This window comes from Pongo pygmaeus, chromosome 9 (genome assembly GCF_028885625.2).
Source record: "Pongo pygmaeus isolate AG05252 chromosome 9, NHGRI_mPonPyg2-v2.0_pri, whole genome shotgun sequence".
Lineage (NCBI taxonomy): Eukaryota > Metazoa > Chordata > Mammalia > Primates > Hominidae > Pongo > Pongo pygmaeus.
Genome location: NC_072382.2, coordinates 22,026,965 through 22,044,016, shown reverse-complemented (window position 1 = coordinate 22,044,016; position 17,052 = coordinate 22,026,965). Strand labels below are relative to the sequence as shown.

General features: G+C 50.3%; 1 protein-coding gene across 8 annotated transcripts in view; it reads left to right on the top strand.

The window, feature by feature from the left end:
* PRDM11 (PR/SET domain 11) overlaps nt 1-17,052 on the top strand; it is an 87,948-nt gene that overhangs the window by 24,336 nt on the left and 46,560 nt on the right. For 4 of the 8 annotated variants that reach the window (XM_054439416.2, XM_063670950.1, XM_063670951.1 and 1 more), the window contains 3 exons: nt 10,602-10,726; nt 11,087-11,190; nt 11,703-11,965. In XM_054439416.2, the coding sequence (XP_054295391.2) occupies nt 10,608-10,726; nt 11,087-11,190; nt 11,703-11,965 (486 nt within the window). In that variant the 5' untranslated portion in view covers nt 10,602-10,607. Of the gene's footprint in view, nt 1-9,647; nt 10,009-10,601; nt 10,727-11,086; nt 11,191-11,702; nt 11,966-17,052 lie in introns of those variants that run through there. The other 4 variants (XM_063670949.1, XM_063670952.1, XM_063670947.1 and 1 more) reach the window with 3 other exon arrangements.

Below are 17,052 nucleotides of genomic sequence, written 5' to 3'. Positions count from 1 at the left end.
TGTCACCCAGGCTCAAGTGCAGTGGTGCAATCTAGGCTCACTGCAACCTCCACCTCCTGGGTTCAAGCAATTCTCATGCCTCAGCCTCCTGAGTAGCTGGAATTACAGGCACCCACCACCACACCCAGCTAATTGTTATATTTTTAGTAGAGACAGGGTTTTGCCATGTTAGCCAGGCTGGTCTTGAACTCCTGACCTCAGGTGATTCACCCACCTCGGCCTCCCAAAGTGCTGGGATTACAGGCATGAGCCACCGCGCCCAGCCGGTTGTGTGGATTTTTTAAAGTTCCCCAGTGCCAAATTGCTCTCCCTGGTGCTACTAGTTTACACTCCCACCAGCAATGCTTTGGAGAGAATGCCCAGGATGTCACTTCAGTGCAGATCTTGGGCTTAAAGGAGAGGGGTGGCTGGTGGTGAGATGCTGTGGCCCCACCCTGTTTGCCCCTTTGTAGGCTGAGGCACCATCAAGGCGGGTGCTTTACAGAGGCACAGTCAGAGTGCTGGGCCCAGCTGGAATGGGCCTGGGGATAGATGGAATCTGCCCCTTTGATAAGGGCAGTGTCCCAGTGAGGATGGCTCATGGCTGCAGGTGACAGAAACCCTGTTGCAGACAGGCCCGGGCAATAAAGCAGTGTAAGAGGAAGTGCAGAGGTAGCGTGGATTTCAGGACCTGTTGGTTCAGCACCTCAACCGTGTGAGTTACAGTTTCTGTCTCTGAGATGGTTCCCAACACCAGCCCCATCTTGGATTCTCCAACCCAACTGGGTGTCCAACAATTCAATTCAATTCAATTCTGCAACTGATGTCTAGAGCTGGTGCAGACTCCACAAGATAAGAGCTTAGTTACACAAGACTGCCCTCAATTCAGACACTGGTCACAAGTCCCAGGGGACTTGTACCTCTGACCAACATAAATCCAGGGCTCCTACAAACCCCTTCCTCAGGTGTAATAATTCACTTGAATAACTCACAAAGCTCAGGAAAGTGCTTTACTTACTATTACTGGTTTACATAAAGGCTACAACTCAGGAATGGCCAGATGGAAGAGCTGCGCAGGGCAAGGTGTAGAGGAAGGGACCTGGAGCTTCCATGTTCTCGCTGGACCTCCACCCTTCCAGCACCTTGCTGTGTTCACTAATCCAGAAGTTTTCTAAACCTCCTTCAAGAGTCTTCACAGAGCTTCACCTCCAGCCCCTCTTGTCCTTGCCAGAGGCCAGTGGTTGGGACTGAAATTTCCAACCTTCCAATCACATGTTCTTTCTGGTGACTCAGCCTCATCCTGAAGCTATCTGGGGGTTCCCCCTCTCAGTCATCTCATTAGCATAAACTCAGGTATGATCCGGTGGGGCTCCTTATGAAGCACCAAAGACACTCCTGTAACCCAGGAAATTCCAAGAGTTTTAGGAGCTCTGTTTTATTAGCCAGGAACCAGGGACAAAGACCAAATACAGTCAACCCCTCCTATCCATGGGCATCCATGGATTCAACCAGCCATGGCTCAACTGACTTTCTCCTTGTCATTATTCCCTAAACGATGCAGTATAGCAGTGATTTACATAGCATTAACATTGTATAAGGCATTATAAGTAATCTAGAGATGATTTAAAGTATATGGGAGGATATCCAAAGGTTATGTGCATATACTATGCTATTTTATATCCAGGATTTGAGCATCCCTGGACTTTGGCATCAGAGAGGGTCCTGGAACTAATTCCCCTCAGATACCAGGGTGCAAATGAATGTGTATTTCTTGTCCTACCACCCTGTCCCCCTGCTCTGAGGAACTCGCTTTATGCTGAAGATGCTTCCTACTGGGGTCCTCTGCAGGACATGGCTCCCATTTGCAACAATGACTGTGTGCTTTCTCCTTCAAGTCATGAAATAAAAGCCCTTCCCTTCCCTTTGATTTGGCCAAAATAAGTCAAATGTCTGATCTTGGCGGGAAATGTCATGTGCTGATTAAAGGCCAGGTTCCTGATCCAGTCATTGGGGAGGGAGGTGGCATTGCTAGAATTGGCTTAGATGAACCTGAGCCCAGCCCTGGTGCTGGGCAAAGGCTCAATGTCTCTGAATCTCACTTAGTAGGTCCTGTAAGGGAGGTGTGGCACCTGAACAAAGTCCAACTTCCAGTGGGGAGTAATGAGGTAACGGATACCATGGAAGCCACCAGCAGTATCCTCTGTGAGAAGCAAACACATAAAAAGTTCTGGCTGGGCGCGGTAGCTCACGCCTGTAATCCCAGCACTTTAGGAGGCCGAGGCAGGTGAATCACTTGAACTCCTTGGTCAGGAGTTCAAGACCAACCTGGCCAACATGATGAAACCCTGTCTCTACTAAAAATCCAAAAATTAGCCGGGCGTGGTGGCGCCCGGCTGTAATCCCAGCTACTGGGGAGGCTGAGGCAGGAGAATTGCTTGAACCTGGGAGGCAGAGGTTGCAGTGAGCCGAGATCACGCCACTGCGCTCCAGCCTGGGCAACAAGAGAGAAATACCGCGTCCAAAAAAACAAAGTTCTGCAGGAGGGACCGCCTTGGGAGAATGTGTTCCACCAGCCCTGGCCAGCTATACCCATGATGCTTAGCAGCGACTGCCCTGTGGGTAAAAGCTCAAAACCTCATTTTCCATGACCCCAGCAGGAGCCTCCACTGGCTGGACCCCAGTTCCTGCGGCTGCAAAATCAAGGACTGGACAGGGTTAGAGGTCCCCATATGGGAGTTCCTTGCCCTTGAGGGGCTCCAGCAGATGGTTTTTCTTTATGTTTATTAACATATATAAATTCAGAAAAGTGCACATATTGTAAAAGCTGGCTGAGTATATTTCCACAAACTTCTTATACCCATGGGATGAGCACCCAGATGAAGAAATAGAACATGGTCAGCATCTTAGAACTCCCTTTGCTGCCTTTTTCCAGTTATTCCCAAGAATAACCACAAACTTCACCTCTAACACCATAGTTGCGGCTGGTTGGTGGTTTTTTGGTAACTCTATTTAAATTGAATCATACAGTATGAGTCTGTACTCTTTGGGGGTCTCCTTTCTTTTCTTGGCATTATCGCTCATCCAGATTATAGCATGTAGTTGTAGTTTGTCTATTCTCATTTCTGCATAGTATTCCATCCACTGAATTTAGTGAATATTGTACAGTATCCTATGATCAGGTAGGACAAGTGAACAAACATGTCAAATTTCTTTGCTTTTGCTTAGGATGACGGCCGCTAACCAGTGTGTTAACTCTGCTTATCATGTACCCTGTGTGTATATGAAGAACTAGGAAGATGAATTAATTATTACCTAATGCATGCAGTCTTTTTAGTAGACATGATCTTCCAAAATGGGAATCCTAAACAAAAATAAAAACAGGTATGCTTCAGGTAGAGATATGGGGGTCCTTACTGATTGATTGATTCATTGAGTCATTGATTCGTTCGTTCATCAAATATGCATCAAGCGCCACTTGTGTGCCTGATACTCAGTCTCTAATCTGGATTTCTCCTTTCTCCTAACCAATTGGCAGGATCTCAGCATCTAATTACAAGTGGGTAAAGGTCATTGGAATTATCTTCTTTAGCAATTTCTAAACTAAATGATTATGAAGAGGTCCTCTAAAGAATATTTAAGTGACTGTTTTTCAGAAGCAAAAAGAAGAAAACAGAAATACACAACCCTCCTCCTGAACTAACCACTAGTGATATCTTAAAATATATCCTCCCAGACCCATGTGTACAGATCTGCATCATTATGTATAGACTTTAAGTGGAATTATTTTGTACACGTGTGTAGTGTGGGAAATTAAAAGTGTTTTAATGGAATTATTTTGTATCTATCTTTTTATAGCTTTCATTAACAAAATCCTTGTTTTTTAGAGCAGTTTTAGGTTCACAGCAAAACTGAGCAGAAACTAGAGTTCCCCATACACCCTGCCCCCACACACATCCAGCTTCCCCGGTTATTAACATCCCACACCAAAGTGGAACATTTGTTACAATTGATCAACCTCCATTGAAACATCGTTATCAACCAAAGTCCATAGTTTACATTAGGGTTCACTCGTGGTGTTGTACCTTCTGTGGGTTTTGACAAATGTACAATGACATGTGCCTTCCATTGTAGTATCATACAGAGTAATTTTATGCCTAAAAATCCTCTATATTCCACCTATTTGTTCCTCTCTCCCCCCAACCCCTGCCAACCTCTGATCTTTATACAGCCTTCATGATTTTGCCTTTTCCAGAATGCCATATAGTTGGAATCATACAGTATGTAGCCTTTTCAGGTTGGTGTCTTTCACTTAATAACTTGCATTATCATTTATCAATATGTTGAACGTGTGTTTTCATGTCAATAAATATTCCTCTACAGCATTGTTAATTGCTGTCTAATATTTCATTGTATGCTAATATTTCATTGTGATATATAGCATAGCAATTTCCCCCATTTTGGAGGTTTAAATTCTTTCCTATTTTTTGCTTTTAAAAATAATATTGCAGAGGACAGCTTTGTAGGTAAATCTTTGCACGCAATTTAAATGCATCCTTAGGATACATTCCTGGATGTGGGCTTGCTCCTACAAAGGGTTTACTCACTTTGAGGGTTTTGATACATGTGCCAAATTACCCTCCAGAAAGGTTACACCAATTTACACTCCAACCAGTGGGATATGAAGTACTAATTTCCCCTACACTCTTGCCAACTCTGAATAACATCAAGATTTTTCATCTTTGCCAATTTATTAGAGGAGAAATGATGTTTATTTGTTTTAGTTTATATTTATTTGAGTATTAATGTCTTCATGGTTTTCCTTAAAGCATATTAGCCATCTATTGGTCTTTGCAGATTGTTTGTTCATGTTTTCTTTTTATCCATTTTTTTTTCTATTGAGGTAGGCATCTTCAGAGCATATATTTATAAAAAGTGTTTATTAGGGGTATTCATTGCTTGTAAAGGCCCTCTTCTAATGTCAAAAAATGTTTGGCCGGGTGTGGTAGCTCATGCCTGTAATCCCAGCACGGATCTCAGGGCAGATCACCTGAGGTCAGGATTTCAAGACCAGTCTGGCCAACATGGTGAAACCGTGTCTCTACTAAAAAAATACAAAAAATTAGGCAGGTGTGGTGGCAGGTACCCGTAATCCCAGTTATTCGGGAGGCTGAGACAGGAGAATCGCTTGAACCTAGGAGGCAGAAGTTGCAGTGAGCCGAGATTGTGCCATTGCACTCCAGCCTGATCGACAGAGCGAGACTCAATCTAAAAAAAAAAGAAATTTCACCACCATGTGCACATCTGATGTCTGTTATCCTTTTAAATATTAATAAAATGAAGGATAATATTTATAGGGTACTTATGATAGGTCAGGCATTATGCTGTGTTAAACAGCCCTATGAGATAGGTTCTGATATCAGTCCCACAGGACAGATGGGGAAACCAGGTAGGCGTGGTTAATGCATTTTCTCAAGGTTACACAGTTTGTGAGTGGCTGTGCTAGTGTCAATTGATTAACAAAATACGTGGTGACATAAGGTTTCTATGAATTCAATAACACTTTTAAATACATTTATCTTGTGTGTTCATCACAAAAGTATTCATTTGCAAATCTGTCTTATACATGTAAGTTTGAGGCATATATTTATGTTCTCTATAGGCGTGCTTGCTGAGAATATAAATTCAATAACTCCCTATAATAATTCCAAGCCCTTGCCCACCTCCCACATGGTATACTGTTAAGGACTATGAGTTGGACCTTTTATTTTACAGGAAAGAGAAACTGAGGGCAAGGCAGGAACTTTATCAGGGTCACCTAAAAAATTGACAGCACAGCCAGAACTGAGACCCAGGGCTTGGGATTCTCAGCCCAAGTCAAGGCCAACATGTGGCTTGGGCCAGCACCCTAACCTGATGTCCTTTTGGTATCAATGGGAACAACAGAGATGCTGTGGTAGGTACCAGAGTAAACCTTCTAGATTCTCATGGTGCCAGCCTCTAGGGAAACCAAGTGGGCACAGATCCCCAGTCCCCTGGCTACACTGGCTCCTGGGCATTCCAGGATCCTGGCACCCGGCCAAGGGTGAAAACAGAGCTGCAGGCTCCTGGGCTGCATTCTGCCCCCTTCTTTTGGGTTTGCAGCTCACTGCTGAGTTTGCAACAAGCCTAATCTCTGCATGTGCAGACTTAGAGGAGCCAGCTGAGAGGGAGCATTGCCAGCAGCTTGGAATCCTCCATGAAGCCTGCCGACCACCCTTCCCCCAAGCCTTTTGCTGGGCAGGTAGGACTAGAGCATTCTTCAGAAAAGGCAACGGGGGCTTTACCTGGGCCAGGCCTTAGAGTGTCTGCTGAGATGGACTCAATGAAGGACACCAGCCCATGTTCTCCCTCTCTCTCTCCCCAGTGGAAGTTCATTTGGTCCTGCCACATCCCATCTTCTCCCTCCCTGTCCCTATGGCCTTTATCACAAGCACAGAAAGTCTATTTCAAAGTAGAGGTGTCTATGGGCCACTTGAGAGTTGGAATGCACATTAGTCCTTTGAGGCTTGATCCTGGTTCTCCAGGCAGCCAGCTCCAAGAGTAGAAAGAAATTATTTGTGCATATAGTCAATAAATAGGTGTCAGATAATAAGGACTCAGTAACTCATTATGTTTCCCTTTATGCTTTGGCTGCCAGGAGGCCCAGAATTGAATGAAGAACTCAATCACTAACCCTTTTACAACAGATTCCTGGCATAACCAACACCTCTCTTTCTCCATGAGGCCTCTAACACTATCTCTGGTTGTTTCTTAACTGTGCTGTTTAGTATGTGTTTGTTTTATAAAACATGGCAAATCTTTCGTGTGGTGAAGGTGGGATGTGAGAGATAGGACACAAAAGCAAATGGCCCATAGATGTCTGTACTTTGAGATACAAAGTAATGCTTTGCCCACAGGGAGTGGTTTGCTGGGAATGATTTAAGACAGGAAAGCATTTATATGCCTCGGTCCTTCTCTTTCAATCTCCCTTCCCCTCCCCCATCTTCTCTTTTCTCCCTCGTCTCCTCCTTCTCTTCCTATCTTACCCTCCGTCCTTTATTCTCTTACTATTGCCTATCCTCCCTCCAAACCCCTCCCGCATCCCTCTGTGCCCTCCTTATTTATTCCTAATGGGGACCACCTCCACCCGGCAAGTATCAGTATTTCCATTTTGCAAAAGAAGACACTAAGGCCCTAGAGAGTGTAAGTGACGTGCCGTGGCCACACAGATTATCCTCCCCAACTGATCGTCAGAATCAGGCTCTGAGTCTCATGAGTCTAATTCCATCCTACCCCCTAGTGCTCCATCCTACCCCCCAGTGCACTTCTGCACCCTTCAGTGCCTGCCCTGCCAGCATCTCTCACTACCTGCTCTGCCTGGCGGAGATGACTGGAAGAAGCTCCATAGGGAATCAAACCCCCACCCTGTTTTTCCTGCTGAGATCTCTTTCAGAGTTGAGATTCCCAATGGGACCAGTGGGACACATCAGAGGGGCCAGTGAGATATGAAGGGGAACATTTGGTGAATATTTACTGAGAATATGCTGTGTGCTGGGCAAAGTGGAGAGTCAGCCAAGCAAGGTTCTCAGGGTGCAAAATTGAAAGAGGTTCTCACTCTCGGGTGCCAGTCCTGCAAGCGTATGACCCTCAGAGTGAAAGCCTCCTAGTGCCTGGCTTGTCTTTCCCTAGTCTTGGCCCTGGTGCCAGGCACTGTTACAGGTGCTGGCAGTTCAATGGTGGCCTGCACCTTGCCCTCGGGGAGCTTACAGTCTATTAAGGGAAACAGATATTAATCAAGTAATCCTGCTAACAAAAGACGGTTATACATGTCACACTGCCATGAAGTGTGACATGGGGCTAGGAGAGGGTGTTTTTAGTGGCAGTTGGAGGGGGGCAGTGAGGTCTGAAATCTGGATAGGAGTTCCCCAGGTGTTCTGCAGGCTAGGACACAGCAAGTTCACAGGCCTCATGGCAAGATGGAGAATGGCATACAGGTGGGGCTTGTGGAGGGCAGAGGGGCCAGAGCAAGGGAGCCCCATGCAAAGCAGTCCTCAGCAGTCCGTTCCAATAAAGCGTCAGAGTTTCCAAATGACTGGCTTAAAAAAAATAAATCCAAGCCAATGGAGAGAATTCAAAGCCACCCCTTGATGATGTCACTAGCACTCATCTTCCTGATCAGCATTCTTTAGTGGGATGTGCAGAGACTGGCCCCTCCACACTCATCTGTGTCCACGGAATACAGCTATGTCTGTGATAGAATCTATTATTAGCCACATTTTCTAGATGAAGAAATGAGAACACAGAGAAGTTAGATAACCTGCTGTATTAGTCATCTCAGGCTGCCATGACAAAATACCGTAGATGGGGGTGCTTAAACAACAGCCATTTATTTCTCACGGTTTTAGAGCCTAGGAAGTCCAAGATCAGAATGCCAGCCTATTGTTCCTGGTGGTGGCACTCCGCCTTGTGGATGGCTGCCTTCTGGATGTGTCCTCATGGTAGAGAGGGCCCTAGTGTGTCTTCCTCTCCGTATAAGGGCACCTAACCCTTATGACCTCAATTAATCTTGATCACCTCCTCACAGCCCCATCTGCAAATACAGATACTCTGGAGCTGAGGGCTTCAACATATGAAGGGGAGTGGGGTCCATAACACCTGCCCAGGATCACACCGCCCATCAGTGGGATTTGAACTCAGGCAGTGCCTGTCCAGTGCCCAGGCACCTAACCACTGAGGCTCTGCCCCAGGATGTATGGTGGGGGGTACTGCCCATCCCAGTGAGAGTTCCTCAGGGCAGCAGGTGTTCAGGGATCATTCACAAATCCACAGGGCCTTGCTCCCACCTGGCAGCTGGACTTCTGAGCTGGGACCTGAACCCACTTAAGGGTGATCCCAGCAATTGTTCGGTAGAGGACTGGACTGAGGATACTGCATGGTGAAGCCAACTTGAAACACTTGAATCTGGGGGTTCAGCCAGTTTCCAATTTACTGAGCAGCCATCGGGCATGGTCTGCATGACCTTGGGCAAGTCGCTTGACATCTTCCAGGCCCCAATTCCTGCGCCCTCACAGGTGGCAGGGGGCCATCCCACAGGCTTTGAGGTCGGTGGAGCACCCAGCGGGGAGTCCCTGGCATAACGCAGGCAGGAGGCAGTAGAGTGGCAGGCGCCCCGGGCGGTGCAGGTGCGGCCGCGGCTGAGCTAGCGGGTGTCCGATGTCCGCACCGGTGGCAGCGCAGGCCCTGTCGTCGCCGCCACACCAAGGCAGCTCGGAGGCTGGGGACACCCGCCCGGCCTCCGAGGCCCGGCGCCCCCCCGGGCCGAGTGCGCGCCGGGCCCCGTGGGAGGCCCTGGAATGCGTCCACCGCCCGACAGGGAGCGACCCCCCGCGGTGCCCTCTCCAGCCGCCCCGCCCGGGCGCCCGCTTCCTCCCGCTCCCTGCGCGCCCCCCTCCCGGCTGCCAGCCAACTGCGTGCCCCCGGGGCCGGCAAGAAGCCACATGCCCCCGCAAGGAATGCCGGGCCCGGCGGGCGGGGGGCGGGCGCTGGGCAGGGCCGGGCAGGGAGCTCCCCGCCAGGAAGGCTGGCGAGAGGGGGAGAGCCCGCCCGTGCCCGCCCCGGCCGCAGCGCACACCGGCCCGAGACGGGGCGGCCACGGGGCAGGGGGCGGCGCGCCCGGCCTGGGCAGCCCTCCCCTTCCCCATCACGCGCCCCCGGCCCCGCTGGCTCGGAGGAGGGGGCAGGCCGTCACGTTTCCCCACACCCCTCCCAGTCGCCGCCGCCGGCTTTGGGGCCCTGGTGGGGAGCAGGGGGCTGATTAGCCGAGGAGCAGGGGTGTGGCCAGCGGGGCCCCGGGTAGTGAGTCACACACGCCGCTCGCCCAGTCCCGGGGCGCAGCGCGGTCCCAGCCCCAGCTGCGTGCCACCCTGGCCCCCGAAGAGTGTCCCCGGACTTGGCATGAGGACCCCGGGGTGCCGAGGGAGGGGCTGAAGCCCGGCGCGGTGGTGGAGGGCGGTAAGCGGCGGGCTGGGGAGTGTCCCCTTGAGAGAGTGGGGTGGGGCTGGAGCCCTGGCTGGCCCTCGCCAGCGCCCCCAGGCCCTGCCTGTACCTGCTGTGAGCTGGCAAAGGGGCCTGGCTGCGCTCCCGGCAGTCCCAGGGTGAGGGGCTGCCCTGCCAGGCGCTGAGGGCCCATTCGGTCCGCCCACTACCCCTTGGCCCAAGTTGGGCTTGAGTTGTGAACCCTCCCTTCTCCCCTTTGCAGTTTTGCGCCCAGGCTCATGTGGGATCCTCCTGCCCTTTGCCCTTTGGTCTGGGGGTCCAGGCTGTGCTTCACAGCACGGCCTCCTGGCCTGAGCTGCTCTAGGCCCCTGACCCCATGGGGCTGGTGGCTCCAGTCGTCCCCAGGACCAGCCCGGGATAGAAATGGCATTTCCTCTTGGCCGGGCTACAGCTGTTTTTGTTGTCTGTGTTCTCAAGTGCTTCCTCTGGGGATGGCAGGGAGGGTAACCAGACTCCGTGAGACCCCCACTTGCCCTCTCCGCCACTGACTCCTCTTCCCCTGTTTCTTTGATCCTCTTCCTGTGCTGGTCCCACCTCCTGCGTCCCAGGACAGAATGACCGAGAACATGAAGGAGTGCTTGGCCCAGACCAATGCAGCCGTGGGGGATATGGTGACGGTGGTGAAGACGGAGGTCTGCTCACCACTCCGAGACCAGGAGTATGGCCAGCCCTGGTGAGGCCCCTGTGTGGGAACTGGAGAGGGAGAAGTGGGAGTGGGAGGTGCCTGGGCTGGGTTGGTTGGGAACCCTGGGAAACGTTCTCACTCCTTGCCCACCTTTCCTAACCCTGCTCCCGGCAGCTCCTGGGCGCAGGCTCTAGAAAAATCTAAGCAGTGGCCTAGGGAGGTCTGTGCTGGCATCTCAATCCTCCAGTTTTTCCACCACCTCCTGCACTGAACAGCAGGCCGGCTGGGACTCCTCTGCCCACCCCACATCTTCTAGGTCTCCTGGCCAGGTCCCCAGCTTTTGTCCCCACTGGGCTCTCACTCTCTGATGACTTCTTTGCTTTCTTTGTGGGCCTCTGCCCTGGCCAGCTCTAGGAGACCGGACTCCTCAGCCATGGAAGTTGAGCCCAAGAAACTGAAGGGGAAGCGCGACCTCATCATGCCCAAAAGCTTCCAGCAAGTGGACTTCTGGTGTAAGTGGAGCTTGGGGCTCTGGGCTGCTCCTCCCTTCACCCCCATCACCCCATTCCTGGCTAGGGAATTCGCAGCAATGCTACTAAGATAGGTCCTCACCTGCAATATACCAGGCCCAGGTCCAGGCCTTGGTTCGTCATCATCATTAGCCATCCAAGTGGCTATTGTTGGCCCCATTTTCCAGATAGCACACTGAATCTTGATGAGGGTTAAGTATCCCATACCTCAGGTCCTCTGGCCCAAAGGAGTACAGTTGCACTTGGACTCCAAAGCCATGCTCTCTCTTCCAGTTTTTTTAAACTTGAGACAAAGGGAGCTGCTGGCCTCCTTGACGTAGGCAGGCCTGTTCTTGGAGCCCCCAGGGAGAGTATGGGTTATTGCTACTGATGACCCTGGGGCCTGCAGCTGGCTGTCCACGAGTGGGCCTCCTGTCAGCCCCTCTACCTCCCCCATGGGGGGTCTTACCTCCCTGCAACAACTGAGGCCCTCCCTTCTCTTTCCATCCCTCTAGTCTGTGAGTCCTGCCAGGAGTACTTCGTGGATGAATGCCCAAACCATGGCCCCCCGGTGTTTGTGTCTGACACACCGGTGCCCGTGGGCATCCCAGACCGGGCGGCGCTCACCATCCCACAGGGCATGGAGGTGGTCAAGGACACTAGTGGAGAGAGTGATGTGCGATGTGTAAACGAGGTCATCCCAAAGGGCCACATCTTCGGCCCCTATGAGGGGCAGATCTCCACCCAGGACAAATCAGCTGGCTTCTTCTCCTGGCTGGTGAGTGTGCCCTGGGCTATTCATGGGAGAGTTGCCAAGGAACATGAAAGGAAACCACCAGGGGGAGCCATACTGGCCCAGCTTGTCCCCAGAGCTTTTCTACCATCGCTTCTGGACCTGTCGATGATGGATCTTGCTGTCCCCTGGCCCCGGCTGTGTGGCTGCAACACTTGGTGTCCAAGGGCAATGCTGAGAGCACCCACCTGGCAGTAGTCAGCAGATCAGGACATCACCAAGCAGAACTCAGGGCAATTTCCCCATGAATCCTCATGTGTGTGTCTGGTGGACCATTGGGCAGTATTGAACCAACCAATCTTCCAGAGTGGGTGACTCGGAGCTGGCCTTTGGGGATGCAGAGCATGACTTCCCACTTCCAAACCAGTAATATCAGGCTCTGGGCTAGGTGCTGGGGGTAAACCCTTCAACAAGACAGACATGGTTCCTGCCCTCAGGGAGCAGACGATCTGGTAGGAAGACAGGCATTGAACAAGCAGGTACACATGTGATATCAGTTGCAACACAGGGTACTATTGATAGATGGGTTGCAAAGATGAGGAAGAGGGGTTTTCAAGGGTATGAGGAGGAAGGGTTACCAAAGCAACTTTAAGGAATCAAGCTTGAGCTACTAGACAGATAGGGGAGTGTAGGGTAATAGAGAAAAGCATTCTAGAGGGTAACAAGATCCTCATTCACTACAAAAACACTTCTTGAGTATCTCCTTTGTGCCAGGCACTGGGCTGGCCCTGGAAATACAGTGGTGGGCCAGATAAGACAATCAGATAAATCCTGCCTTCCTGGAGTTCTCTGTGGGAAAGATAGAATTAATCAAAGACTAAGACAAATCCATGTCAAATAATAACTCTGAGGGTGATGGAGAAACAGTGAGGCTGGGAAAAAGTGAACAACCAGGGGAGGTAATATGAGTGGAGGTCAGAGAAGGCTTCCTGCTAGTTGAGCTGTGATTGAAGGAGGTGAATGCCTACCAGGTGAAGATTGGAGAAGTGCATCCAGATGCCTTGAACAGCAAGAGCAAAGGCCCTGTGGCAGGAGAGCATGGTACATCTGAACTACTGGATGAAGGTCAGTGTGCCTGGAGTTGCAGCACACACAGGGGCCTGGAGATGATGGAGGCTTGATTTTGTAGGGCCCGGTGGACCAAATTAGGACTTCTGTCCTTTTAAGAATGTAGGAGTTGGGGGAGTGACTTGTTTACATTTATGTTTTGGAAAGATGACTTTGGCTACAGCCTGGAGAACTGATTGAGCTCAGGGGTGCTGGTCAAGAATGGGTACCCACACCCCTTTCCCCAGGTAGAGCGTGTGGGAGTTCTGTAGTCAGCAATGGTGGAAGACTGGGCTAGGGCTGGGGCAAAGACATGGAGACAAATGAACTGCTTTGTGAACTGTATCAGAGAGGAGAGCTCTGACTTAGACATAGACTAACTGGCCTAAGGAAGGGAGCAGGAGGTATCAAGGACATCTGCAGTCTCCCAACAGGTTGTTAATGGTGTCTTTCTCTGAGAAATGGAGGAGGCTGGAAGGGGACTGGGTTGAGGGAAAAATCATGATTTGGGTTTGGGACTTGTTGAGTTTGGAGTAACAACAAGATATCCAAGTGGTGATGTCAAGTAGGCACTTGGATATATGGGTCTGAAGCTTGGAGAGGAGGCTTGGAGATGTTGCTTAGTGAGTCACCTGTGCATGGGTGGTCAGTGGGGGAGTGAGTGTGGAGCGCAGAACCTAGGGAGAATGTGCTGAGTGAAAGGTGGAAAGGCCTGTGAGCAAGCTTTGAGGGACTTTAGCAGTTCATGGTCTAGAAGGGGAGCTTGATCCTGCAAAGGAGACGGAGAAGGTTTGCAGCCAGAGAGGTAGGAGGGAAACCAGGAGAGTGGGTGACCTGGAAGTCAGGGGAGAAGAGAGGTTCTCCAGGCCACAATGGCTGTCAGTGCCAAGTGCTGCTGAGAAACCAACCAGAAAGACTGAAAAGTGTCCCGTGGATTTACTACCAGGGAAGCCATGGGTGACTTTAGCAAGAGTTATTGTAGAAAGCAGTGGGTCTGAACCTGAGGCAATTTTGCAGCCCTGCCTCCTGTTCCCGGACATTGGGCAATGTCTGGAGACCTTTTGGTTGTCACAGCTCAGCGTAGGGGTAAGCTGCTGGCATCTAGCAATTGGAGACCAGGATTACTGTAAACATTTTACAATGGACAGAATGGTCCCTCATAACAAAGAGTTATCTGCAGAAACCCTGCTGGAGAGTGATGGGGGTGGAACCTGATTAGCATGGAGGTGACCAGGCATAGTCATTTCCTAGAAGTTTGGTTACAGATAAGATCAGAAATGGAGGAGAAAGATAAGAGTGAGGTGGGAGGGTGTGTGGTCAAGAGAGTTTGTTCATTAGAAAGACTTTAGCATCCTCAAAAAGCCAAGGGAGGGGTTCTGCTGAAGTGCTTGAGTGTAGAGTACAGATAAGGCATGATTCCTAACCTTTTACATCACCTCACAGGGTTCACGTGGAGACACTTGACAAAAAAGGGGATGGATCAGCATCATTTCTGTCCCTTCAGGGTTAGCTCAGAGGATTAGAGCAGATAGACATAGTTAGGTATAGTAGGCCACATAATGTCCCCCCAAAAATGTCCCTGTCCTAATCCCTAGAACTTGTAAATATACCATCTTCATGGCAGAAGGGATTTTTTGCAGATGTGATTAAGTTAAGGATCTTGAGATGGGAGCAATGATCTTGGATTATCTGGGTGGGCCCAGTGTAATCACAGGCATCTTAGTAAGAGGGAGGTGGGAGGCTCAGATCAGGGAGAAAGAGATTGGAAGATGCTGCTCTGCTGGCCTTCAAGATAGAGTAAGGAGCCAGGAGTCAAGGGATGCAGGCAGCTTCTGGAAGCCAGAAAAGGCAAAGAAACACATTAATTCCCAGAGCTTCCCAAAAGAATGTGGCCCTGCCAACACCTTGATTTTAGAACTTCTGACCTCTAGAATTATAAGGTAATACATGTGTGTTGTTTTAAGCCCCTGTGGTTTTGGCAGTTTATTGGCAATTTATTACAGAAGCAACAGGAAACTCATATAGGAGGCTTTTGTGTTTGTGTTGGGGGTCATCTACTAAAATGTGCAGGGAGGTGGAGTGAGGTGGCTGAAATCGAGGAGATCAGAGAAGGTGACTTCTGCTTGGGATGAGTAGAGTTCCTGGTGCCCATGAGATGCTCAGGGGAGCTGTCCAGAGCACTCTGGTTTGTGTGGCTCTGCAATAGAGAGATGCTGGGATGACAGAGAAAACTAAGTATATAAATTAATGCAGCTGAAGCCCAGAGAAGGGAGGGCATTTCCTACAGAAAAGGTGCTTGGGGAAGAGAGAAGAGGCATTTCCTTTGGAATATGAGTTTAAGGAATCCTTGCAGGGAGAGGAGTTGAGGAGGTGTGGAGCAGTAGGAGGAGACAGTAGGAGGTCTCCTTGGCCCCCTTGGCAGGAGCAGTCTCATGGGCGGAAGCCAGATTGCCGCGGATTAAGGTGTCAGTGCGAGGTGAGGAGAGGGAACTAGCAAGGGTACGTGGCTTGTTTTAAAAGTCTGGTTGCCCATCGAGCAATTATTATATGCCAGGTGCATACTGGACACCTCTGGCATCTCATACTTTTCCTCGAAACAGTCCATAGGTTGGGGGTTGCTGCCTCTCTTGTTCTGATGAGGAAACACAGGACTCCCATAGCTGGTCCACAGTAGACCTTGGGTTCCTTCAAAGATAGTGTCCCTCCACCATGTGAGGACTTCCCTTATTGGGAGACATTGCTAATGGGGTGGAGCAGTTAATAGCTACCCTGAGCCAGTTTTGGTAATGTGTCCAGGTTCAACCCAACCTCACATACACAGAGCAACCCCGGAGCACTAGGTCCTGAGCAGGGAGCTCTAGGGATAACAGGGATGCACGAGGTTTGCTCTCTGTTCTTATGGAGCCTGTGGTTCAGTTATGAGGAGCAGGGGCCATGGTGGATAGGAGGAGAGGAAGCTTATTCCCAACCAAGTAATACAGAGGCAGAGTATTTGCTTGGTGACCACAGTGCTGCAGAGGGCTGTAGCAGTAGGGAGAGGGGGATTGGTTTCAGCAGGGCAGATTGGAGATGGATCTTGTCTTGAAGGATGGATAGAAGTTCAACAGAGGAAGCCTATGGCTTCACAGCCTATTGGAAAATTGCAGGAGAAAAAACCTAGGAATGTGCCCAGGGAATGGCTATTAGGATCCCTTTCTGCAGCTGCTAGAGTCTGTACCTTGGGACAGCCCAGCCATGGAAAGTTGAGAATCTTTAAAGCAGATGAACTTTCCCAGGTTGGCTGCCTGGCACAGGTCTATGGTGAGAGAAAAGGAGGAATAGAAGACCCTGGTGTTTGCAACCTGGTTCTAGACTAGTTCCACCAGTCACGAGTAGGCGTGGCCCCAGTTCAGGCGGTGGGACTGGTGGCCTGGAGGTTATTCCCTCTGAGGTTTCTTCCTAGGGCCTTAGCTGCAGCCAGCAGCCAGCAGCCAGCAGATGGGCACAGGGAGGCAGTGGTTAGAGGCTGCAAGGCCATATGGGGGCTTTGACCTTTGGGAACCCAAGAGGTGAGAGACATCGAAGGCCTAGAACCACCAGATGCTTAAAGTGGCTCAAGAAAAGTTCGTGTGTGTGTATGTGTGTGTGTGTGTGTGTGTGTGTATGTGTGTGTTGGGCAAGGGTTTTTGGCCTCCACTGGGGAAAAGCAGGCATGAGGAACGGCTCTGCCTGCTCGGCTGTTGGGTAGGCCGAATGGTGGGAGAGGACGGGGAAGGTGGGGTGAACAGTGGTGCTGATTGTTGGACCAAGATCTGGAAGCCCCATATCCTAAATAAACTGCCCTCATTTGTCAAGTCCTGTCCCAAAGCCATACTGGATATCATCTTCTTTGGACCTTCTGCCTGCCTGCAAAAGCTCTGGCCCCCATTCAGCACAACACGTTTCCTTCCACACTTCCTCAGTATGTGCACTCTACTCTGTAGAAATGATGGTGGTGGTCATGACAAGCATAGCTATTAATGTTTATTCAGCACTTACTGTGTGTC